General features: G+C 41.7%; 1 protein-coding gene across 1 annotated transcript in view; it reads left to right on the forward strand.

Annotated features, from left to right (window-relative positions):
• LOC135710604 (uncharacterized) overlaps positions 1–26040 on the forward strand; it is a 297590-nt gene that overhangs the window by 256497 nt on the left and 15053 nt on the right. Inside the window, exon 4 of the mRNA XM_065233225.1 lies at positions 1958–2059. Coding sequence (XP_065089297.1) covers positions 1958–2059 — 102 coding nt within the window. The remainder of the gene's footprint in view (positions 1–1957; positions 2060–26040) is intronic.

Genomic DNA, 26040 nt, shown 5'->3' on the forward strand with positions numbered 1-26040 from the left:
GCAACCTATTTTGATGGATGTGTGTTGCTGTTTTTTTTTATCTGAAACGCGCTTTTGAAACAATTTCTATGCCTTTACTGTTAAGTACAATCAAGCGCTTTGGAATTACGAGTACTGCATGTAAATGTTTTGAAAGCTATTTGTCTGACAGAACTCAATGGACTGTTTTTAATGATTCTGTTTCCAGTCCCGTGGGGAATAACCTTGAAGTGCTCCAGGGAAGTGTATTAGGGCTCCTGTTATGTATTATGTATATTAATTACTTGCGACGTGTTTTACGATTTTGCGACATTAATCTTTTTGCAGATGATACTGTGTTATTCATTGCAGCTAAGGATTTAGAAGCTGCCGTCTCACACTCTAAGTAGATGGTTGAAATATAAGCAGTTGAAATTGAATACAAGTAAAACTAAATTTATGGTAATTTCGCGGAATCGAGTAAATGAGAACGTCTCTGTTGTAATTGATGATGAGACTATTGATCACGTTAGGAAGATTTAATATCTTGGCGTGATTATTGATGACAAACTTAAGTTCAACTCTCCCATTGAGAATGTCATCAAGAAAATTGCCAAGAAGTATGAAATTCTATGTCGACTGAAAAACGATTTTACTATTGCTATTAAAATACAGCTATACAAATCAATCATCTCTCCTCATCTAGACTTTTGCCCATACATTGTATTTCTCTCCAATGCCACACAAATATCGAGATTACAGCGCTTGCAGAATGAAATAATGCGATGTAATAGATTCACTTCCTCAACTTTGATGCTAGACGCCTTACAATGGTTGTCGGTGAAGCAAAGAATTGTATATTTGACTATGGTGTTCATTTTTAAAGTAGTTAACGGTTTGCTGCCTTGATATTTGTGTGATCGAATTGAAAGAGGAAGTTATTATCATAGATATAATACTGGAAACCGTGGATGAAATAAGAACACCACATTTATTGACTTGTGCTTCACAGAATTCATTATATTTTAAAGGAATAAATGTTTTCAATTCGATGCCTAGACACATTAAACGTGCAACAACATTCGCATAATTTAAGAGACCTTGCATTTCACACGTTTAAAATGTATTTTGGACGGTTATCCAGTGATTTTTTTTATGAATTGACAAATTATGTATCTTGACGAAGTTAACTCTAACGGATTATTTTGTATCGATAGCTGTTATAACGGCTTTTTAATAATTACTGTAGCACTGCAAAAACTATTTTGTTCGCCACGATGGTGATGATGGATTTTTGATATTTGATTTAATAGTAGTAGTAGTAAAAAAGAATAATAGTCTACAAAGGTTTGAGCCTTGCGCGCGTATTACGGATATAGAGGACTGAATTTAACATTTGATAAAAAAATATGCAATTTTGAAGCTTATTTGGAAGATACTTTGAGTTAGTAGTAAGTTTTCTGGCAAATGTTGGGGGTACAAGTTCTGATTATGAAATGATTTATCTTAATTATTAGTTAAAATATTTTGAAAATTCTTCGGAATGTATTAGTACAATGCCGCCACTACATTGGAGCTGTCCTAGTGTTCGGCTCATAAAGCGACAAAAAGTTAAATTCATAATCGCTCCAGTGACGGACATTATAGACACACCCCCTCCTCTTAAATGATAATTGTTGAAGAGCTGAAACGTGAGTGCAAACTGCATTGATAAAACGGTAAAATGCAATCAGCGCAGGACGAATGCTAAGTATTCATCATTCAAAGAAAGCCTACCAGACAGCGTAAAGTATGTCGTGCAAGGAAATTGCTCCATTTGTGCACTTCAGTGCCATCCTCAACATTTTATGACGAAGCAAATTACCATAAACCAGACAACACGTGCCATCTTCCTACCACTTTGAATGCCATTGAACCGGGTCCGTTTTGTTACCACAGGCTGGCAGGCAGGCAGGAAAGAGAAAATGTTTTAATGTCTCTCCATTTTCTTTCCGTACAGGTATCGTGGATCCAACGGAAGGACTACCACTTGATGACGATCGGCGTGACAACGTACAGCAGTGACGAACGCTTCAACATCATCCGCTCCGAGGATTCCGAGGTAATTACCAACTTGTGCTCGAGGATGTCTGACACTTGCAGAAGTGCGCACTTACATTTCGTGAGCTACTTACGGAGAGGGTGTCGGGTGTGTGCATTCAGTTACAACTGTGATGGCATTCCAACGATTGCTTCAAATTTCTTTCTTTCAGTTGGTGCCACTCGAAAACTGTTTAATCTTGACCTTCCTTCGGTTATAACCCTTGCTATTCTGCGAAGTTTTCCTCAAGTATGTGCTAGTATCAAATTTTCATCGCTTCACAGCGTTCAGTGTCGTAAGAACGCGTGTGAGCGGTGGGGGGTACATCATGTTAGAAAAACATTACCCCGCACAAGAAACGATCCATTTACTATGTGCGAAGGAACAAAAATAGATAGATGAGACAAGTTCAAAACACCTTACCATCGTCGTCGCCGCTGGGGAATGTTGTGTGCTTGGTGGAAGAAGAAAGGGTGAGTGGAATCAACACATGCTTTCTCTCAAACAGTAGAGGAACTCCTTGCTACTTCACTCCTCTCGTCCTTACATATCCAAGCTGGCAGTCGATGACGTTTATCGGGACGGATTAAGATAATAACACGCCAAACTCACGACGTGGAAAAGCTCGGTGTTAATGCCCCTTCTTACCGTTGTTGTGGTGCTGGCAGTGAATCGGAAGACTGTGTGTAAGAGGGATATTTCAGTGGAACTGGAAGTTGAAATGCGATAATCCGTGTTGCTGAAGCGGGGAAACAAAAACATTTACCCTCGGTTGAGAGCTAGCTTTAGGTGGAGGGGGAGGGGATTATCGTTTGCGTGTGCAAGGTTTTCTGGCTGGAATGATTTAATGGGATATATTTTCATGATTTTGGTATGTACACGAGGACATCATTATTTTTTATTATTATATTACTGTCCAATTTCTTCTAACCACTTGCATGCAAGTTGCAGCACTGATTTCAATAAAAGTGCGGCTCTACGTATAGAGGGCGGACGCTGACGATTTAGATGTTCATATCTTTGGAGAAACGGTGTAAAACGCACCTCAACTCAACTCAAGTATCCTGTACACCTTCAATGGTACATACATACATTTATTTGTACAAAATCACATTTAAGATAAGCAGTGTTCGGAAAATCATTCTCAAATCTCATTCAACGAGCGTCCCTGCGAGAATAAACTTGCGGGCGAATGCGGCAAACAAAATTCGCGCTTGAGATTCTCATGCATATTCACGCACTCATACTCACAACACTGAAAAATCATTCCAGCTTTAAACTCATGAAACCCATCCAAACGTCAATTGATATCATGCCTATGCATGTGGTGTTAGTTTTCCAACCCCTGATGCGCAAACAATAGGAATAACAATGAATAACGTCAAAATATAAAGCAATGAATTTTTGAACCTGAAAACTCATCGGTGATTTTTGCGACGTTGAACTTTGCGAGGCAAAACTCATGGGCGCATAAACTCATGCATGAGATTTGAGTTTTTGAGTTTTTCCGAACACTGAAGATAAGACATAATCAAAAATAGTACACCACAATACTCGGTTTGCGGCTGCCGCTCTCCATCCTCGGTCATGCCCAATGCTCGCTAGATCACGCTCTACCTGGTGCTCTCTGCGCTCCACGCCTTCTTGTGCCAACCGGATCAGTAGCGAACACCAACTTTGCAGGGTTGTTGTCCGGCATTCTTGCAACATGCCCTGCCCACCGCATCCTTCCGGCTTTGGCCACCTTCTGGATGCTGGGTTCGCCGTAGAGTGCAGCGAGCTCGTGGTTCATTCTTCGCTGCCACTCACCGTTCTCCTGCACACCGCCGAAGATCGTCCTTAGCACATGTCGCTCGAAAACTCCGAGTGCTTACAGGTCCTCCTCGAGCATTGCGTATCTGAAAGTAAACCATTCGACTCGACCCATTTGTCTAGACGAAAAATAATCATTTTCTCCAACAATTTCCGTACACAGGACAGCATCGCGATGGGACGGTACGGATTATAATCCGACGCGGGTTTACCAGGTTTTCGAATGGCGATAACTCTTACTTGCCTCCAGTCATCCGGAACATTTGATTGAATAAGTTCAACAAGCGTCTCTTCGTGACGTCTGGGAGATTTTTAAGCAAGTTGAACTTGATTCTATCCATTCCTGGAGCTGAATTGTTACATGAAAGGAGAGCAAGTGAGAATTCCACCATCGAAAACGGGGGGATCTTGAATTACTTTCCACGAGCAATCCAACGATAGTGAACTCGAACAAAGTGAGAGGTCTAATCTGCTTATTTTTGCGGGAGGTTTGGCTACTCGTGTTGTTTCCCCGGTGTTCAGAATTGTCATTTTGAAGAAGTCGCACATGTCGTATATCAAGGTTGAGCGGTTGTCGTCGTACAGTTCTCCCCAGCCTGTACCGTGAGAGTTAAAATCTCCCAAGATCAACCGTGGCTCCGGCATAGCCGTGCAGATATCCGAGAAACTTTGACGAGAAATCACAGTTCTTGGTGGAAGATATACTGAGGCAATACTGAGGCATTTACCTCGAATGTTAACCTGACATGCAACAACTTCAATGCCTGTCACCGAAGGCAGATCGATTCTGTAGAAGGAATGGAGCTTGTTGATCCCCAGAAGCACCCCTCCATACGAATCTGCGTGGTCAAGGCGAATAATGTTGAAATCGTGGAAAGCAAGATCGTTGTCTGAAGAGAGCCATGTTTCACAAAGGGCAAATGCATCAGAAAGTAAGTTGTTAACTAAAAATTTAAATGTGTCAAGTTTTGGCATAAGACTTCTACAGTTCGCTTTTGCTCAGAAAAACTTTTCGGGAAGGATCAAGCTTTTTCTGAGGATTTAATAGAACCGAAGCTTGGGATGACTAGCGGTAGATTTCATTCAACATTACGCCCCAACATCAAGCATTTTCAAGAGTTATTAAACTACTCGCGACAAAACTCTTGCTTATGACACTCCTCTGACCGCATGATAACGTGCATGGTAGGTAATGGAATCGGTACTAGACTGACTGATGAGGAGAATTACCTCTGACAGCCTCCTGGGTTCAGTGTTCATGGACAAGAGCACAAGGTGTTACATCTCAAGAAAAGTTCATACGGTCTCAAGCAGGCTGCGAGGTCTTGGAACCAGAAACTGCACCCGGAGCTACTATGACTAGGCTTCAAGTGGTGTGATTCCGATCCATGTCAGTGTTTTGCAAGAAAGAAGATAGCCTGTGGAGCTTCATTTTGGTATACGACGACCTCATCATCGCCAGTAGGGACGAGCATATCATTGAGGGGATGACCGAAGAACTACAGAAAATCTTCAACATGTCTTCGATTGGCGTTGACGGCGAGTCTGTATCTCTTTACTCCTACGTAAAATCCCGTACACATACGTCAGACTGTGTGTGAAACATGGTGGCCTTTGTGATATCTCTTCACTCCAGCGAAAATTTCCATAAGATTCTGTTAATTTTTGTTAGAAAAAGACAATTTTTCAACAATGCCATCAACGGCAATGGGTGATATACACTGGTATCACTGGAATCGTGCTTCAACGTGACAACAAAGGTGATTTCTTCTTGAACCAGAAATGGAACATTGATGAAATCGTTAAATCAAACGGGTTGGAGGATGCCAAGATGAAGAAAATCCCTTTGAACCAGGGATACTTCAAGGAAGAAGATGGGAAGCTGCTTCCGGACAACAATAGCTACCAGAAGCTAGTTGGTCTAAGAGATGAACTAGCCTACGGCTAAAAAAATCTCTATAATAAATTTTAAAAAAGCTAGTTGGTCAGTTGCTATTTGTGTCGGTCATTACAAGGCCGGACATATCGGCAACGGTTTTCATCGTCAGTAGGAAAACGAGCTGCCCTACACAAACCGACTGGAACGTGCTCAAGCGGGTAGCTAAATGGACCACTGGTTACGAGTAAGCTGCAACAATGAATAGAAAGACCGGATCAGTTTCTCGGACGCGGATGGGGCCGAACGCAGAGAAGAGCTAAACTCCAACACCGAATTAAATTCAATGGTGGTACCATCAGCTGGGCGTGCAGGAAATAATCATGTGTCATTATCCACCACAGAGACAGAATGCTTGGCGCTCTCCGAATCCACACAGGAGATATTGTGACTCAAGCGTTTGTTACGTGATCTCGGCGAAGAACAGCAGAATCCCGTTATCTACGAAGACAACCAGAGTGCACTAAAAATGCTGGAAAATTCAGCGACAGACAAATAATAAAGGTGAGATCCAGTTCGTCTATTGCCCAACAGTCATTAGTGTTGATCTGCTGACTAAATCAATGGGAGGGATCCGGATGGCCAAGCTTCCGGTGATGAGCGGATTGGAAGTATAGTATTGAGGAGTTTTCAAGGATCATAGCAACAACGTGGACCTCAACCAGATCGAAGCAATGTATACGTTTTCTTTGTAACTTTCAAACTTCATTCTCAAATAAATCGTTCACTACTAAAGCCGTGTTTCCTTCATGTTCCCTAAATTTCCATCAATGATAACACTAATAACTCTACGAGAAAAAGGAGGACACTTGCACGTCTTGTATTTTGTTTTGTGTATCGATTCGACGGGGTGACAAGAAAATGACATTTCTAGATAGAGCTGGAATTAGGGCGTAACAGTAAACAACGACTTCTATCGATGATTTCTAGGAATTCAAGGCACGCCCACGCAGAGCAACATAACCATCGGATACGGAAAGTCTTTCCCTATCCGATGAGGATGTCGGTAGGCGTGGGCGAGTCTAGAATTTCTAGAAATCATCAAGAGAAGTCATTGTTTACAAAAGCTGTTAGGCCCTAATTCCAGCTCTATCCAGATTTGACGCCGAAAAATACCAACCTGCTCTATCATGGCCTGGTTGCCAGCCGCTGCTTTTCAGATTTTTATCCAGTACGGAACATGATATGAGCTATATCAAGCACTGTTCGTTATATGGGTTGAAAGGTCGTTTATATGGGATATCAAGTAATATAGAACGTGATATAGCTGCTATATCATGAATCGCTCTATATAATGTGATATAGAGCGAAATGAGAACAGGGTATTAAAAATTCTTAAAAATAGAAAAAAAATAGTAAAATGTATTGTAATGTGATCAAATTTGTTCGGGAAAAATTGATTTTTGAATGGCAAGGATCCCTAACAACCCCTCTCATCTTTTGCGAAGGTCCAATTTACAATAGGTTCGATTGTCATAAACAATTTTATTTTTATTAATTATGTTAGATTGATGCAATAGCTTCTATAGGTCTTATCTGGTGCATTTTTATTCGAGTGTGATATTGCATACCAGTCACAGATTCTAAAAGATCCTTACCTCCTTGAAATACGCTGTATTTAAGCTCTTCACTCTTGCCTATTATTGCCCAGCCACTGTTTTCCTCTAGCTTAATCACAACTTCTCTGTTTGTTTTCAATTTTTCCCGTTCATAAGCTGAACTTTTGCAAAACAAGCAATGTTCTCAATATTTCCCGGTATAGCAACCACAATTCGTCTCTCGGGAGCCACCCCCTGTGCCCCGTTGCTTCTTATCAAAATAGAATATTAAATTCCATCCCACTGGCACTGTGAGCCTCTCTCCGGTCCTAGTCCAGCATGATTTGGTTGCGTATTTTTCTCCCCAACAAACAACATCAGCAGCAGCAATCGACACGACTCAATACTCTCCCACCCAGCCAAAGTAAACTCCGGATCGTGCCATTGCTGGCATACTAGGTATGTTTCGATGTTGTTTTTTTTTTTCCTCTCTGAAACATGTGGTCGTCGTCGGCGGCGCGTTTGCATAACCTATAACCCGGGCATTTGGCTTTTCAACGAATGAGATCAGGAAACTAACGAGCTTGGTGTCGAAAAGTTGTTTTCCTGCGTTTCACTTCTACCGGTTCGGTGTCGTCGAATATTTGTGAGCAAAAAAGAAAATACTTATTCGAATGAATGAAACATGAGCGACACTATAGCGTACAAAACCGTAAAAACATGCTCGCAAAAATTAAACTGGGGTTTTGGCTGACGCCCGCCCTCCAACACCCACTACCGCACCACGTCCAAAGCTGGGGCCAAAAAAGTGAAATTGTTAAGAGTGTTGGCTGCTCTGGTTGACGGTTGTGGAAATTGGATACTCGGGAGGGAGGGGGAGAGAGCCGCCACTGTGTGTTTGCTGTGGCAGTATCACTCTATATGCTGTGTGCATCAGAGCCAGGATCATAAACAGAACAATTTATGAGATTTGCTAGGATGAAAGTTTCATCAGATTTCATGCTTGCTCTGGTGCTAAACGGTTTTAGCTTTTAGTTTGCAGAGGGTTTCCAGATAAACTAAAGGTTAGGATTGCGATCGGAAGTTATCGTCGCTGAGGGACGGTGGGGATGATTTTTGAACGAGAAACTTTTTAAGCTACGGTTTGGATGAGTGTTTGCTTTTTGTTGGCCGGGCCGATCGTGTCGTGATAGAGTTAAACCGTGGGGACAATGTCATGTTTGCAATTTGAAAACTTTATGCGTTAACTCAAGCTGGTGTCAATGCTGCATTATGGCACTAAATTACACTGTAAAATTGAGTAACTCATCAAACTGTGATCTTGTTCCACAGAGGGATGTAGGCTATATATACAGAGCGAAACTAGGATGAAAGAGGAGCGCCTGTTTTTGAGACAAATGAAATGTGAAAGACAGAGCACTCTCAGTAATGTTGGCTAGCGCTTCGTTCTTTTTTTTCGGAGGTAGACCCCACTGGTAAATAGCTAATATCATGTTCGTTTTCGAACCAAGATCGAATACTCGCCTTATTTTACATTGCATAATTTACGTACCTTGGGATACACGTTTATTCGTCATGAGGCGGGTAAGACAGTAGGTTTGCCTCTGCTGTTATCAACATAGCCAGACCTATCGATAAATCGGTACGACTGACGAACTGTTGGCCTATATCAAATCATCTAAAAACATGAAAGCCCCAGGTTTCGACAACATCCTGAATCTGGAACTCAAACACTTGAGTACCAGAATCTACAACCATCTGACACTGATTTTTAATCAGTGCCTCAGACTTGGCTACTTCCCCTCGTGTTGGAAGTCAGCTAAAGTCATACCCATCCGGAAACCTGGAAAGGATCCGTCCTCTCCTTCAAGTTATTGACCAATCAGCCTTCTCTCAGGGTTATCAAAACTGTTCGAAAGAGCAGTCTACCGGCTCCTAACATCTGCCGAACAAAACAACATCTTACTCGAGGAACAGTTTGGTTTTCGGAAAGGTCGTTCGACCGTCCACCAGCTGACTCGAGTGACAAACATTCTGAGGCGGAACAAGTCTGTTTCGAAAACATCTGCCATGGCGTTGTTGGACGTTGAAAAAGCGTTCGACAATGTCTGGGATGATGGCCTGGTGTTTAAATTGCAGCAGAACGGTCTTCCAATCTTCCTAGTGAAGATAATAAACAACTATCTATCAGACAGGTCGTTCCGAGTCTCCATGAATGGAATCACATCGGATGCTTTCAACATCGGTGCCGGGGTTCCGCAAGGAAGCATCCTTGGCCCCATCCTATTCAACCTGTTCACCTCCGATATGCCGGCTCTCCCTGATGGTGGATCGTTGTCTCTGTTCGCAGGTGACACATCCATCGTCTACAAGGGTAGGGTCCGTATCAATGAGGCAAAGACCCAGGTCATTATCTTTCCACACTCTAAATCTCCCAGGCTTGTTCCGTCAGAGAACAACAAGATCTGCCTGAACAGCACAGTGGTGGAATGGTCCAAAGATGTCGTGTACCTCGGGCTAACACTAGACAGCAAGCTGATTTTCAGGAAGCACGTTGACAAAACGAAAAGCAAGTGCAACATCTTGATAAGATCGTTGTATCCACTTATCAACAGGAAGTCAACCCTGTCCCTGAAAAATAAGCTAACTGTCTACAAACAAATCATCCTTCCTGTAATCGAGTACGGTATGCCAATCTGGGAGAGTTGCGCAAAATGCCATCACCTCAAACTCCAAGGGATCCAGAAAAAGATCCTTAGGATGGTCCTAAACAGTCCCCCGCGGACTAGAAATTCTGAGATCCACTTCCTGGCTGGAATTCAAACATTAGAAGAACAGAGAGTATTCATCCTGGAAAGGTTCAGAGGCACCTGTCTGAGATCAAATCATCAGATCATACGTGATCTAGCATGTTAGGTTAAGTTATACTCGTAGTTAGGTAGGTTATCACTTTTTTCAATTCAAATAAAACACATCCCCAAAGGGGTATTCTGTAAACAAGTGAAAAACGCAAATATTAAATTAGAATATCAAATTAAACAAAGATGAAGAGCCAGGTAGGCTAATCAATTAAAATGATAAATCAATGTACTACCATAATCAACAGAAATAAACATAATTTTACTACTAAAAAAAATCGATAAATCGGTGTTTCTACCGATTTTTGAGCTCCATACCGATAAATAAAAGAGGGCAGAAACATTTGAATTGCCAAGACTGAACACTGAACTTTACAGATTACACATTACTATTCGGAACATTTTTTTCGAAAAACGATTGAAGTGTATCCTCAGTTAAATTGCATCACTTAGAGGTACTCGCCAAAAATAAGTCGCTCAACCGATTGTCATGAAATTATCAGAGAATGTAATATCAATCTTTTTTGACGTAGGACCACGTCGGTGATTTCTATATGGGAGTAAACTTTTTGAAAACCAAAAATGGAAAATGAAACAAAATTGTGAAAGATTTTGAACGTTAATAACTCAGCCGCCCCTGGTCTAATTTCAATCATTTTATCACAAATAGATCAGCAATATTTCTACGCATCGATAGCAATGCTTCTTACAACAAGAAACTATTGAAAAAGTGGTAAATTAACTAATAAATCGACCAATTACGTACATGCTTATGCTGCTTTCCCAACACAGTCATCAGAGAATCATTCCTAGACGAAACATGTCGATATAGCATTATGACGAGGCTAGGTAGCTCAGTGGTTACCGTTTTTGCTAACTGAGCAGTAGGTCGGGGATCAATCCCAGGCCCGTCCCCAACCTTGCAATTTTGCACTTTGCCTTGTCCTATCCCCACTAGATTTAAATAAAATCAAATTCTGCTTTAACCGATCGCATCACTTACCACATGAATCCTGATCTAAAAATAACCGACCTCACTAACACGACTATCCTTCTTGAGACAGCCGTGGAGATGTTAAGGAATTCTCGGTCTCTAGTAACAACCGCAGTGTGCAAGTTGATTAGTTCTGATCATTCACGGAGGACGCAACTAAGAAGATCAGATAACGTTAACTCGACGGCAAACATTCATTGATAACATTGTTGTTGTGGATGACAGAAGAGAATAGCAGAAATAGTGCGAAATAGGTAAGTGAAGCCATGGTTATCACAAAAGAGGAAATCGATTGAGTACACTGAAACCTCCGTTTACGAAGTCTTTTTTTACGCAGTATTCAATTTACGTCCCTCTTTTTACGAAGTAAATCCCAAATAACGAGGTTTTTTTTACGAAGTAAATCCCAAATAACGAGTTTTCTTTTTACGAAGTGAATTCCAAATAACGAGTTTTTTTTTGTGATTTTAGGAAACTGGGATATACTGTGAAATACCCCACAATATGGGTATTGTTAGAATCGGAGTGACGCATAGGGACTGGAAATCGATGTCTGTCACCATTCTGAAATCCAAGATGGCAACTTCCGGTTACAGAAAAACTTGGAAATTCTGCAAAATACCCCCACAATATGGGTATTTTTGGAATCAGGGTGATGTGCAGGAACCAGTAATCGATATCTGACGCTATTTTGAAATCCAAGATGGTGGCTTCCGGTTACATAAAAACTTTAAAATACTGTCATATACCCCACAATATGGGTATTTTTGGAATCAAGGTGACGTGTAGGGACCGGAAATCAATATCTGATGCCATTTTGAAACCCAATATGGTGGCTTCCGGTAGCATAATAATTTGGAAATTCTGCCAAATACCCCACAATATGGGTATTTTTGGAATCGGAGTGACGTGTAGGGACCGGATTTTGATGTCTGACGCCATTTAAAATCCAAGATGGCGACCTACGGTTACATAATAACTTGGAAATTCTGTCAAATTCCCCACAATATGGGTATTTTTGAAATCGGATTGACGTTTAGGGATCGGAAATCAATGTCCAACGCCATTTTGAGATCCAAGATACTCCGATACCAAAAATACCCATATTTTGGGGTATTTGGCACAATTTCCAAGTTTTTATGTAACCGGAAGCCGCCATATTGGATTTCAAAATGGCGTCAGACATAAATTTCCGGTTCTAACACGTCACTCCGATTCCAAAAATACCCATATTGTTGGGTATTTGGCAGAATGTCCAAGTTTTTCTGTAACCCGAAGCCGCCATATTGGATTTCAAAATGGCGTCACACATTGATTTCCGGTTCCTACACGTCACTCCGATTTTAAAAATACCCATATTGTGGGGTATTTGACAATATTTTCAAAAACCTCTTTTTACGAAGTAAATCCCAAATAACGAGTTTTCTTTTTACGAAGTAAACCCCAAATAACGAGTTTTCTTTTTACGCACTAATTAGATTTACGAACCCCCGTTTTGGTTCGTAAATGGAGGTTTCAGTGTATTGGCTCTCATCCTTCTGCTTCTAAGCCCCTTACAGTCGTCGTCACAGCAATGAAAACTAGCATCGCACCGCTTTTGGTTATAGGGCACTTGCTGGTTGCAATTTTAAGATCAGGATTCATTGTGATGCGATCAGTGAGAGCAGCAAAAATTTCCTTCCCAACTCTCTTGTGGAATCTTTTAATAGCACTGAAAAGGGCCAGTTTGGTTAGATTTCGACGGAGAAATTAAGAGCGTTCACCACAAATACGACGAGCCAGCTGAATGTCCTTTGGCATAATTGGGACACGCTTGACGGGGATGGCGCACAGGTTGGTATCTTCGAACAGACCGACCATATGGCCTTGCTGGATTCCTGCAACGGCTGAGCACATTCTCAGTTTTTTGATACGTTAGCATCATTACGTTGAGGCATATTACTTTTTTTTTTGCTGTGTACTCACACTGACTAAACTAGAGTTGGTGTATAAAGAGCATAATGAGTCACGCCAAGAGAAAAATAGTTGAACTCGCATCACGGTTTTCGAAAGATTCCCTTCCTTTTCACTTGGAAACAGAGAACTTCCAGCACCGACAAACCGACATGCCACTGGAGCATTTTGTTTGTCCACAATTCGATTTGTCAAATGAGCGATTGGATCTGTCAAATGGGTAATCAGATCTGTCAAATGAGGTGAGACGCAAACCAAGTCAATATCGATTTTACATGTGTTCGTGTCCTTGTTTATGATATGTCGCGATTGGATGAGTAGATGGCGGTAGTGTTTACTTACTTACTTAAGTGTCCTGAGCGCCATCCCTGGCGCAAAGGGCCAACGTGAAAGATCTCCATCCTGGGCGATTGTTTGCTTTCGCCTTGACCTGGGCCCAGGTCAAATTCCGGTCGACTTGCTTAATCTCCTTGTTTAGGCTTCGCCGCCATGAGCCCCTGGGTCTGCCTCTGCTGCGATGTCCGGCTGGATTCCAATCCAGCGCTTGTTTGCAGATTTCATTTCCGCTCTTCCGTAGAGTGTGGCCAACCCACCTCCACTTACGTTCCCGAATTTCTGTCGATATCGGCTTCTGGTGACACCGTCGATGGAGCTCGGCATTCGAAATCCAGTTGTGAGGCCACCAAGCACGAATTATATACCGCAGGCATCGGTTGATGAACACCTGCAGCTTCTGTGTGATCTCCGCTGATACGCACCATGTTTCGCTAGCGTACAGCAGTACAGATTTCACGTTAGAGTTGAAAATTCGGATCTTCGTGCGGAGACTAATCTGATTTGACTTCCAGATGTTTCGTAAACTCGCAAAAGCAGCCCTTGCCTTCTTGATCCGTGCACCTATGTCACTCTTGGTTCCGCCGTCCGACGCTATCTGGCTGCCAAGATATTGGAAACTTTCAACCTTCTCCACTTCCTGACCAGCTACCGTAAAATTGGATGGATTTCCCGTGTTGATATCCAACGATTTAGTCTTGCTGACGTTGATGTTGAGACCTGCCGCTGAGGAGCGTTCGGCGAGATCGTCGAGCTTACTCTGCATGTCAGAACGCCGTTGTGATACTAAAGCAACGTCATCCGCCAAATCTAGGTCGTTTAGATGCTCCATTGTAATAGGCTGCCAGAGCAACCCACGGTTCGGCACACGGTCGATCGCACCAACCATTATCTCGTCGATTACGATGAGGAACAGTAGCGGTGATAGAATACATCCTTGCCTCACTCCAGCGACTACCCGAATAGGGTCAGATAGGGCTCCGTTGTGCAGCACCCTGCACGTGAAAGCCTCATACTGAGCTTCGATGAGGTTGACGATTTTATCCGGAACTCCCTTGCGCCTTAGGGCGCCCCACAGGTTTTCGTGGTTGAGTCGGTCGAAAGCTTTTTCGTAGTCAATGAAAACCAAGTAAAGGGACTCTTGGAATTCGTTGACCTGCTCCAAGATTATGCGGAGCGAGACAATATGGTCCACACAGGATCTTCCAGCACGGAATCCCGCCTGCTGCCGTCGGAGAGTCGCGTCGATCTTCTCCTGTATCCGGTTGAGGATAACTTTGCATAGAACTTTGAGAACACAACACAGTAACATAATGCCACGCCAGTTATCGCATACAGTTGGGTCCCCCTTCTTTGGGACCTTCACTAAGACGCCCTGCATCCAGTCAGCCGGAAAAGTCGCGGTGTCCCAGATATTGCAGAATAGTTGATGCAACATTTGTGCAGATAGCATGGGGTCAGCTTTGAGCATCTCTGCTGATATGCGATCGACCCCGGGAGCTTTGTTGGATTTCATGGTTCGGATAGCAGCTTCGATCTCCGGTAGGGATGGCGCCTCAGAATTGACGCGAGTGATGCGTCGCACTCTTGGCGGTTCATGCCGAGATGTTGATGGCTGGTTGACCGACGAAACTTGTAGAAGCTGTTCGAAGTGTTCAAACCAGCGTTTCAGCTGATCAGTGGGGTCGGTGAGCAACTGACCAGTCGCGTCCTTCACTGGCATCCTAGGATTCATCCTTGCTCCACTCAGGCGTCGTGAGATATCGTAGAGGAGACGGATATCGCCTGTTGCTGCGGCTTTCTCACCTTCATCGGCTAGGGAGTCCACCCACGCTCGCTTATCCCGCCTACACGAGCGCTTCACTTCCTTCTCGAGAGCCGAATACAGTTGGCGGGCCTGGTTCTTCGCTCCTCTGGTTCTCGCCCGCTCTATCGCGGCTTTTGCATTTCTCCGCTCCTCTATCTTCCTCCAGGTGTCATCCGTGATCCACTCCTTTCTCTGAGCGCGCAGCTCGCCCAGGTTGTTTTCACTCGTTTCAGTAAAGGCATCCTTGATCGCCGTCCATTGCTCTTCTACGCTGCCACCATCAGGAATATCCGCAGCTCTGGTCTCCAGTTCCTCGTTGAATGACCTTTTTACTGCTGGATCTTCCAATCGGCGTGTGTTGAATCGCCGTCCGAGCCGCTCCTCCCGCCGCTGGACCCGCGCGATACGAAGGCGGATATCTCCAACGAGGAGATGGTGGTCAGACGCGATGTCGGCACTGCGTTTGTTCCGAACGTCAAGAAGGCTCCTTCTCCATTTTCGGCTGATGCAGATGTGGTCGATTTGATTTTCGGTATGTCCATCACGGGAAACCCACGTGACTTTGTGCACTGGTCGATGGGGGAAGAGCGAACCCCCGATCACCATGTCGTTATTGCCACAAAACTCTGCCAACAGCTCACCGTTTTCGCTCATTTCGCCAAGACCATGGCGCCCCATGACACGCTCATAATCCGTGTTGTCGGAGCCGATCTTCGCATTGAAGTCGCCGATGTAGATCTTGATGTCACCTCTCGGAATTTTATCCACGACTGCATTCAGTTGACTGTAAAAGTTCTCTTTGTCCTGTAACTCGGCAGCATCGGTTGGCGCATAACATTGGATTATGGTTAGGTTACGAACCCGCGTTCTGAATCTGGCAACGATTATCCTCTCATTGATAGGTTCCCACTTGATGAGCGCCGCATTTGCTTGGGCGCTAAGCAGGAAACCAACTCCACGGTGGCGGGGAGCGTTTTCACCTCGAATACCAGAATAGAGTAGTACCTGTCCCGACGGCAGCTTGTGTTCTCCAAAGTTTGGCCAACGGACTTCGCTTAGTCCCAGGATTTCGAGCTTCATGCGTCGAGCCTCGCTGGCGAGTTGTGCCAGCTTCCCCTGTTGGGCTAGCGTTAGTACATTCCATGTTCCAATTCTTGTCCGTTGTTTTGCGCTAAAAGTCGTTGCCGTAATATCAGTCCGTGATCTTTCTCTATTGGTTTCTGTAACAGTTGTAAAGTTTCGGGGACAGTAGGTAGTTAGCCTAAGGTCTCCTATCCGCCGTGATGGGGCTGCCATCTTGGGTATAGCTTTCGGGGATAAGCATTTCTTGTTTCAGCCGCTGGATGCCAGGCAGACGCTGTTTGAGCCGCACCTCCATGGTGGACAGACGCTCAGTTATTGTGTAGATGGGGCTGCCATCTTAGATTTAGCTGACACAATACAGCATTTCTTATTCAGCCGCTGGATGCCAGTCAGGCGCTGTTTGAGCCGCACCTCCATGGTGAACAGACGCTCAGGCCGTGTAGGCCGAACCCGCTAGGGGCCCCCTTCCCTGTCAGCATATGACCAAAGCTCCCACCGGGGTTGGTTACCCGATCTTCGCTAAGGTTGCTCATATCCCAGGAGACACCACGAGGAGGTAGGGATAGGAGTTACTGGGTAAGAGGCTAATGGACCACTAATGGGGTCTATTTTATCCTTCAAGTACTCGCGGTACTGGTGGTACGCATTACCCAGTCGTTTGCCCCGCTGGCCAATGGCCAGCGGTGATGAAAAGAATATGATACTTTTACATCATCCCGCGGTAGTGTTTAACATATTTTAAATATGGCGTCTTGGGCAAGATTTTAAAAGTTGCTTCTATGAGCTGTCACGTCGGTTTGTCGGTGCCTCTACGTCAACTTCAAATGACTTCCGGCCAGAAAAAATAGCGGCTGTAGTAAATCATTATATCAGTGATTTTGTCCTTAACAAAACATAGTAGAAATTCGCATTACTGATCATTACCAAACGTATCCCATGACAATTTAATGCTCAAAAGCTTTCGTGGACCTTTCAAAGCATCGTAATGTTTGTTTACTTAGCACGATAGGTAGCCGGTTTGACAGTTCAATAGGTAGACTTGGCTTCACTCTTGGCGTGACTAATTATACACTGACTCTAGATTGGACTATCCAATGTGTGAGGTTGAAGGACTGATGGCTCGGTTCGAAAGTCCAAAATTGCGCATGATTTATTTTCATCCTTCCCCCGCTTACAAAGGTTTTATGTTTCGGAAAGCCTTCTTAAGACGGCCTACCGATAACTACCGATAACATTTTTGAGAACTACCGATATTGAGAAAAATAATCTGGCAACCCTGCTTGTACCACTCCAGAACTTGACAAGAGGCTAAATCCGGCCAAAACATTGTGAAACGTTGTGTGATTTGATAAACGGAAGCAGTCGTTTATTCAGGCACTCATTCATGTAGACCATTTACGGTTGTAGTTGTGACGAAAGGCTTGTTCCGTTTCCTGCACGAACAAATCGCCCGCCAAATCATGAATTTCTTGGGGAGCTTCGACACTTGCTGTTTCCTGAGAGACTCTGAAACACCGAACTTGTCTTTCGCAGTTACAAGTCGGTTTCCCGGAATTTGTTTGAAGTCCGCTTTTACGTTCATCGTCCATGATACAGCAGTGTGGTTTTGTCAACATTTATGTGTACAGCTTACGTGCCCACGTTCTAGCTGTCCTATTCTGTTGTTCATTGCGGTTTGGTGCTTTCTGACCCTAATAAAAAATAACCATAAACGAACGATTACCCAAATCATTGAACTATTCCATAAATGGTTTGGATTATACCCAGAACACGTCGTTAAGCAAATTAACCATACAATTTTTATTAGAGGAACCTTGAATAAACATAGTCCTGCTCGTTTCTTGGCTTTCTGCAAAAATTTTTTGTCAGTTGCAGTTTTTTCGCGACATCCCGAACGAAATAGTTGGGTTTGCGTTTGAAGGCAATCACTTGCTTGCGATCATGAACGCAGTACGGAACACCAGCTCTAGAGGACTTCATTTATAAAGTGAAAGCCCTAGCTAGCATGAACGGAATTCCCAGGGATTGTTTAATCAGCCACATTCACCTGCATTCAGATCGTTTTCGAAGTTATCAAGTATTGGGTTTTTGATCCTATGCTACTAGACTACCATGCGTCGTGACCATGTTACAGTCGCTATAAATTAATTGACTAGTCGCATAGGAGTATTGAGCGTAAACATATAACTTGATAGCTTCAAAAAAATTATCTCAACAACGAAAAAAAAAACACATTTTGATCTTTTCAATTGGCCCAGTGTATCAAAAGATATAAATTTTTGAAAAAGTCATTTTTGAAAAAATAAAAGTTTTGGACCTCCTTAAGATGGAAATGGTCACCCTTAGACGAATAAAAAAAAGTGTCTAATATTTTGTGATAAGGAACAAAACTACCAATTTTTAAGAAACATATTCTTTATTTGTTCCAAATTCAAAATAAATTACATTCTATTTTAACCTAGGTGCTCCAGTTACTACAGTAACTTACCAGCCTTAATTGTTATGATATATAGCTAAGTGTTTTTACATTGTTCCTGTCTTGGAAATTCAGTGTTTTAAACAGGTTTTTTAAACCTGCATGTCAGTATAACAATTGATATCTTAAAACTAAAAACTAAAATTAAATCTTTTCTAAGTATAAAGGGAATTGATCGTTGCAATTGAGGATTGCAACGATTTTTGCCTGAAATTATTAATTGTTTTTATGGACATTTGTTCTAAAGTCTCAACATACGAAATTCTATGTACTTCGGTAGTACTGTACCAGCGTTTTTGAAGCGTTTTTTCCTGGTAGTGCAACAACAAGACCATATAGGCACAGCATAAAGCATGGCCAGTCTAAAAACTTGTTTAAATATTAGAAGTTTATTCGTCATTGAATGCCCTCAATGTGATCTTTAAAAGTTTATTTTTGGTCAAGTATTAATCCAAGATATTTCACTTGGTTTGACTGGTAAATTGTTACTCCGTTCATAGTGACTAAATGACTATTACTTGGTTTCAAAAACGAAGCTCTAGGCTTATGTGGAAATATTATAAGTTGAGTTTTGGAAGCGTTGGGAGAAATTTTCCATTTTTGTAAATAAGAAGAGAAAATATCTAAACTTTTCTGCAGTCTGCTGCAAATAACACGAAGACTTCTTCCTTTAGCGGAAATGCCTGTGTCATCAGCGAACAAAGATATGTGGCAACCCTGAGGCAAATCAGGGAGGTCCGAAGTAAAAATGTTATACAATATAGGCCCAAGAATGCTACCCTGAGGAACTCCTGCTCAAACGGGTAGTCGATTAGATTTGCAATTTTGATAATTTACCTGCAAAGTTCTGTCAGTTAAATAATTTTGAACTAATTTCATAATATAATGTGGAAAATTAAAATTTTTCAATTTAGCAATCAATCCTTCATGCCAAACACTGTCGAATGCTTTTTCTATGTCTAGAAGAGCAACTCCAGTTGAGTGGCCTTCAAATTTGTTTGAACGAATTAAGAGTTACCATTATAAGTTGATGAGTAGTTGAATGCCCATGGCGAAATCCAAACTGTTCATCTGCAAAAATTGAGTTCGTATTGAGTAGAAGCATCATTCTATTGAAAATTATTTTTTCAAAAAGTTTACTTCTTGAAGAAAGCAAACTTTTTGGACGGTAGCTAGAAGCTTCAGCTGGATTTTTATCCGGCTTCAAAATTGGAACAACTTTTGCATTTTTCCATTTATCAGGAAAGTATGCCAAATGGAAACATCTGTTAAATAATTTTACCAGGAAAGACAAGGTACTCTCTGGAAGTTTTTTGATGAGGATATAGAAAATTCCATCATCACCTGGATATTTCATATTTTGAAACTTTTTAGTTAAAGACCTTACTTCGTCCAAATCAGTCCCCCAGGAATCATCAAAAATATTTTCCCGAGAGAAAATATTCAGAAAATCCCGAGCAACCTGATTCTCAATAGGACTAGTAAGACCCAAACTGAAATTATGGGAACTCTCGAATTGCTTAGCAAGTTTCTGAGCTTTTTTCAAATTTGTGATCAAATTTTTACCACCTTCTTTAAGCGCTGGAATTGACTTTTGAGGTTTTTTCAAATTTTTTGTGAGTTTCCAAAAGGGTTTGGAACTCGGGTCTAATTTAGAAACATTATTTTCAAAAGTTTTGTTCCTCAGGGCAGAGAATCGCTCTTTAATTTGTTTTTGCAAATCCCGCCAGATAACTTTCATGGCAAATTGAGTGTTCGTTGATATTGTCTCCTACGGACATTTTTAAGACATATCAAGAGCTGAAGATCGTCGTCTATTATAATTGAATCGAATTTAACCTCGCATTTTGGTACTAAGGCAGCTCTTGCTTCAACTATAGAAGTAGTTAGAGATTCAAGGGCACAATTAATTTCATCTTTGGTTTGCTAAGGAATGTTTGGATCGAAGTTATATTCCATAAATGTTCGATATTGCTGCTCTATGGTAATTGAAAGTAGAGCTGTTGGGATTACAAATTATTTCTTGGGATATTTCAAAAGTTACTGGAAGGTGATCAGAACCGAAGTCAGCATGGGTAACCAATTGGCTACAAAGTTGTCATGAATCAGTTAAGACCAAATCAATAGTGGAGGGATTTCTTGCAGAAGAAAAGCATGTTGGGCTTTTTAGATATTGAATAGTGTAATAACCTGCAGAACAATCATCAAACAGAATATTACCATTGGAATTGCTTTGAGCATTATTCCATGAGCGGTGTTTTGCATTAAAATCACCAATAATGAAGAATTTAGACCTACGACGGGTAAGTTTCTGGAGGTCACCCTTGAGAAAATTCTTTTGCTGGCGTACGCATTGGAATGGCAAATAGGCAGCTATAAACGTAAGTTGTCCAAATTTTGTTTCAACAGAAATTCCCAAAGTTTCAAAAACTTTGGTTTCAAATGAAGAAAGAATTTTAGTTTCATTCGTCTATGAATAATGATGGCAACGCCACCGCAGGGTCCATCAAGACGATCATTTCTATAAATCAAATAACTTGCGTCCTTCTTAACCTTATGGTCAGGTTTAAGGAACGTTTCAGTTTTAACGGCAATATGCACGTTATGAACTCTCAAAAAATTAAATAGCTCGTCTTCATTATCTTTAAGAGATCGAGCATTCCAATTTTAAATATTTAATGTTTTAAAATCCATTACTGAATTTTAAAGTCATGACAATATTATTTGCAAATTTTACTCCAGTTTGAATAGCATCAAACATGGAGTTAGATTTCAGCATATCAATTAATGATTTCTGTAAAAATTACATTTTAGGGGCAGCAATGCTTCCTAAGTCAAAATTGTCGAAATTTCCGTTAGAATTAGGTTGGTTAATATTTTGATTTCTACCCGCTGCAATAGCAGCATAGGTAGCTCCATTAACTCGCTGAACATTGTTAGCAGCGAGGGGAGTAGGTACAGATGAAAAATTTGAAGCAGGGGTGATATTTGTACATACGGGTAAGAAAGTAGAATTTGTTCCTCGCTGACCGTTGTTAACATCAGAGGAATTTGTACCTGGTCGGAAACGTGGAGCGTTTCCCACCTGTCGCTTAGAACGAGATTGCAGGATCGCTTTGCGAGTCTTATATTCCCAAAAGTTGGATTTGTGGTTTTCACCACAATTTGAAAATTTGAATTTCTTAGGTTCTTCCTTCACAGGACAGTCATCCTTTGCGTGAGAGGAATCACCACAATTCATGCATTTAGCTGGCATGCAGCAAATTTTTTGTTCCGTGACCCCATCTCTGGCACTTACGGCACTGAGTGAGGTTTTGGAAATTTGCTCCAGTCTTCCTGAAGTGTTCCTACTTCACTCGGACATGGAGCATAAGGCTAGCTTTTTCCAAGGCCTTAAGGTTGTTTAGTTTACTAGACTTGAAGTGAACTAAATAAAAATCATTAGAAATCCCGTTGCGCGAATCGCCAGGCCGGGATTTCATTTTCATTTTGATTACTTGGAGTGGCACAACTCCAAGTAATTTTGCCAGTTCATCTTTGATCTGATCCAGGCATTCACCACTGGGCAGTCCTTTCATGACAACCTTGAACGCACGTTCTGTTTTGGTGTCGTAAGTAAAACAAATTGTGCTGCTTCTCAGTAAGATACTTGAGAAGACATTTAAATCCGTCCAAGGTTTCAGCCAATACACGGCATTCACCCCGACGTCCAATTTGTAGTGAAAACTTAACTTTCACGAAGTTCAAAAGATCCATGCGAAGAGCATGGAAATCGGAAGTGGTTATCACAATAGGGGGAATCTTTTCCTTCTTGGCATTAAGCCGGGAAAGTTTACTAGAATTTTTCCAGGATGATGGATCATTCTCATCATCCGTGAGCAAATCAAATTGATTACTCAAATTAATTTTATCAGAAGGGGGATCAAGAGTTTGCCCCTTTCTTTTGCGTTTAAGCGCCATGGCGGCAGTAAATTTTTATCCAAATCGACTTCCAAGCAGATTACTATAAGAATCTGAAGGATCGAAGAGGAATTTTCCAAATCGGTATCCAAGAAGGATTACCTCGGGTAGGGTCCAAACAAGGATCGAAGAGGAATAAGAGTTGAACAAGGTAGAACATTTTTACAGGTTAGCACTAAAAAGTGCAGTATAAATTTGTTGTAGCTTTAGGTAGTAGTAACACTTCCTTTTTTTTACGAAACTTTGTTTGAGCTATTATATCGTTATGCTATGGAATGACTGAATTATAGATCACATTTATGAAGTATTTTACCCAAGTAACACAAATTCATAGAATTATGTTGAGTAAACTTCGATAAAACCAAAATCTGTCATACAGAGGTTTATCATGTGTGTTGCTTGCGTATCAAGATATGAATAAACAATAGTTAATAACATTTATGACTGCATTACAGAGCATTTCTATGGAGGGATTCACACAGCAAAAAAAATGTAATATCGATCAACGTAATTCAAGCTGATGTATGAAATAATGTTGGAATAGCAAAAAGCAGATACAATATTACATCAATGGATGTAATTTTGTTCGCAAAATCGATGTACATCGTACAATGTGATATTACACAACTGATGGATTGACCTGGTTGCAGCAGTTTCGATGTAATATTCAACAACTTTTTTTGCTGTGTAGAGGTGCTCCAAATTTATTTTTAAAACAAGACAGTTTTCGCTAGACTATAAAAGGTTTTTAAAACTGCAAAAAGCTGAATTACATTACTGACGGCAAATATCACCGCCAACAATGCCACCGGGTACCGCGTTGAGGTAAGAATCGGAGTTCAGGTGCACAGAGGTCGCAAATCGACTGATCAGCTGACAGAGCTCGACAACTTTTGATAAGCGTTCTTATACACCTGCTTTGCCCGGCGAGCAGAGAGACAAAAATGTAGTACATTTTTCTGTATATTTGTATGCTTGTGTTAACTTGTCAGTTCCAAGTAATGAACACAGTCATGATTTTTCCTAGATTTGTTTTTCGTCGATCTTGTTTTCCGTACTGAGTACCAATGCTACCAACGCCAGCTCCCACACCTGGACCCTACCTACTGACCCATCAAATCATGGTCCGGGGTTCAACGCCTTTACTACCCGAAGGAAGGCGTGATCAGAGATTTTATGCTTCAGAAAAACCCGACGGCTCCGACTGGGATTGCACCCAGGCTCAGGCTTCAGGCCACAGTCATCTTAAACCACCCTTCCTCAGTCGTTTTTTTTATGCCTCAGCTATACTGTTGAATCAACTAAATTAAAAAAAACTTTACATCACAAACAACTTTTAATAAAACATGAATTTTATTCCAGCTTTTCATATCCGCCATTACGGAATATTTTTAAGCGCACCATCTGATATGTGGGGCGTACCACTAGGGGTTTGTGTACCCTAGGTGGAGAACCACTGAAGTAGTTCAACTGAAGCAAATATTGTTATAAAAGACACGCTACTCGGAACATATCGTCCACTTTAATCATAGCAACAACCACTGTGTCATAAACGAAAACAAAAACTTGTCTGCTTTCCACTGCGAAAAAAAAGAAAAGAAAATCAAACATGTCCCAGTCCCATGTGTGTGACTTCATCTAAAACAGATACGAAACATAGCTTTGCAAGGGTGAGAGGTGGAGGGTGGGCTAAACTATAAAATAAACTTCGTTGCTGCCGTCGGTACATGCTAAAGTGTGGTTCAGTTAGAATCCAAAAATAAGAAATCAGCTCTAGCTTGGGAATGGTTAGACGCTATTTATCCTTATCCAGTTTCTGACTAGGGACAAACTCCATCATGTGATAGCTCAAATCACTTGAGAATACATCTTTCACATTATATGAGCACTTCTGTCGGAGTTTCTATGAGTAAGATGGGTCAGACCTCTCCATAGGTTGATCAATCCAGGTTTTTAATAAGGTGTTGAAGCTGGTTCATTGTACGTTCGTAGTAAAAAAAAATGTCCTAAAAATAACTCGGACGGGTTTCTGATAGAAAAGCTTTCTTCTTTCTTTAATATTCCTACCGCGGCCGGTTCGTTGCATTATTTGGTCATCTCTGCAGCATCCCGAGCCACCTTTCCAGTCTTCTTCAACTTACGTTTGCAAATGGGCCAATATTTCTCGCTTGGACGGATTTGAAGGCAATTGGGACGGTAATTGTCCTTTCCGATGAAATCCACATCACGATACTCCTGACGTACCTCCCGACTGAAGTAACAGCGTGCCAAATCTGACCAACACTTCACATGTCCGTTGTGTGCCTTAATTATCTTCGAGTACATCGAGTTGCTTGCAAAGAAAACCTGGGGTTTTCGACCGCAGCTGCAAATGATGAGTTTCCGTGCAAATAAAATGAACTTAAACTTGCCGGGGACATCGTTGGAGGACACCGCCCAAGCAACATTGCGAGCTTTATCGAGGTTTCGTAGCATTCTACAAATATAAATCATGTTATACAGAGCTCTCATAAAACCAAAAGTATTACTAGGGAGCACACGGTAGATTTAAAACAGCTGTCAAAACATTCCAGAACCGACCGGGTGCTACTGTAAATATAACTTTACTAGCCGATTCTAACTGGACCACACTTTATAGAAAATGGTGGTGGTTTGCTCTGCTTTCGGATAGATAGTGAAATCAAAATGTATTCCACAGTTTGTTACGTGTGTGGAAGCAACGACGCCGAAACGATGTGAACGACATGAAAATTTTCAAATACTGCAATGTAACATTGTTATTTTTTTGTAATCACCTTAGAACCTGTCAGCTTTTTTTCTCATGGTCTTAAAACCACTGAATAAAAACAAAATCAATTTCTTTTTCGGCTATTTGAAAAGTACAGTAATAACTGAATATCTTAAAACCTGCACCAGCAAGGTACATACAAGGTTTTGCACTAGAAATAAACCGTTCTAGCCCACTGCGCCTCAGGGGGGGGGGGGGGGGTTGTTGTTGTTCTGTCTTCTCCTCTATTTCAGGATTGCTTGTTTTTTAGACGACATCCAATTAGAGTTGCGGTAGGGCAGTGGGTGGAAATTTCATTGCTCACCCATATGGCGAATAGGAAGGGGTAAGACCAGAAAGTTTGTTTATTGCCGAATCAGTCCACTGTGTGTAGCAGGCAAGCAAGCAAGCAACAGAGAGAAGGTCACATAACCGCCAAGATAACCACAACGATGCTGCTGTTGTCGCAGTAAAGCATGGGAGGC

This window comes from Ochlerotatus camptorhynchus, unplaced genomic scaffold (assembly GCF_037179485.1).
Source record: "Ochlerotatus camptorhynchus isolate MF236.1 unplaced genomic scaffold, CSIRO-AGI_Acam_v1.1 ptg000392l, whole genome shotgun sequence".
In the NCBI taxonomy this organism is placed as follows: domain Eukaryota; kingdom Metazoa; phylum Arthropoda; class Insecta; order Diptera; family Culicidae; genus Ochlerotatus; species Ochlerotatus camptorhynchus.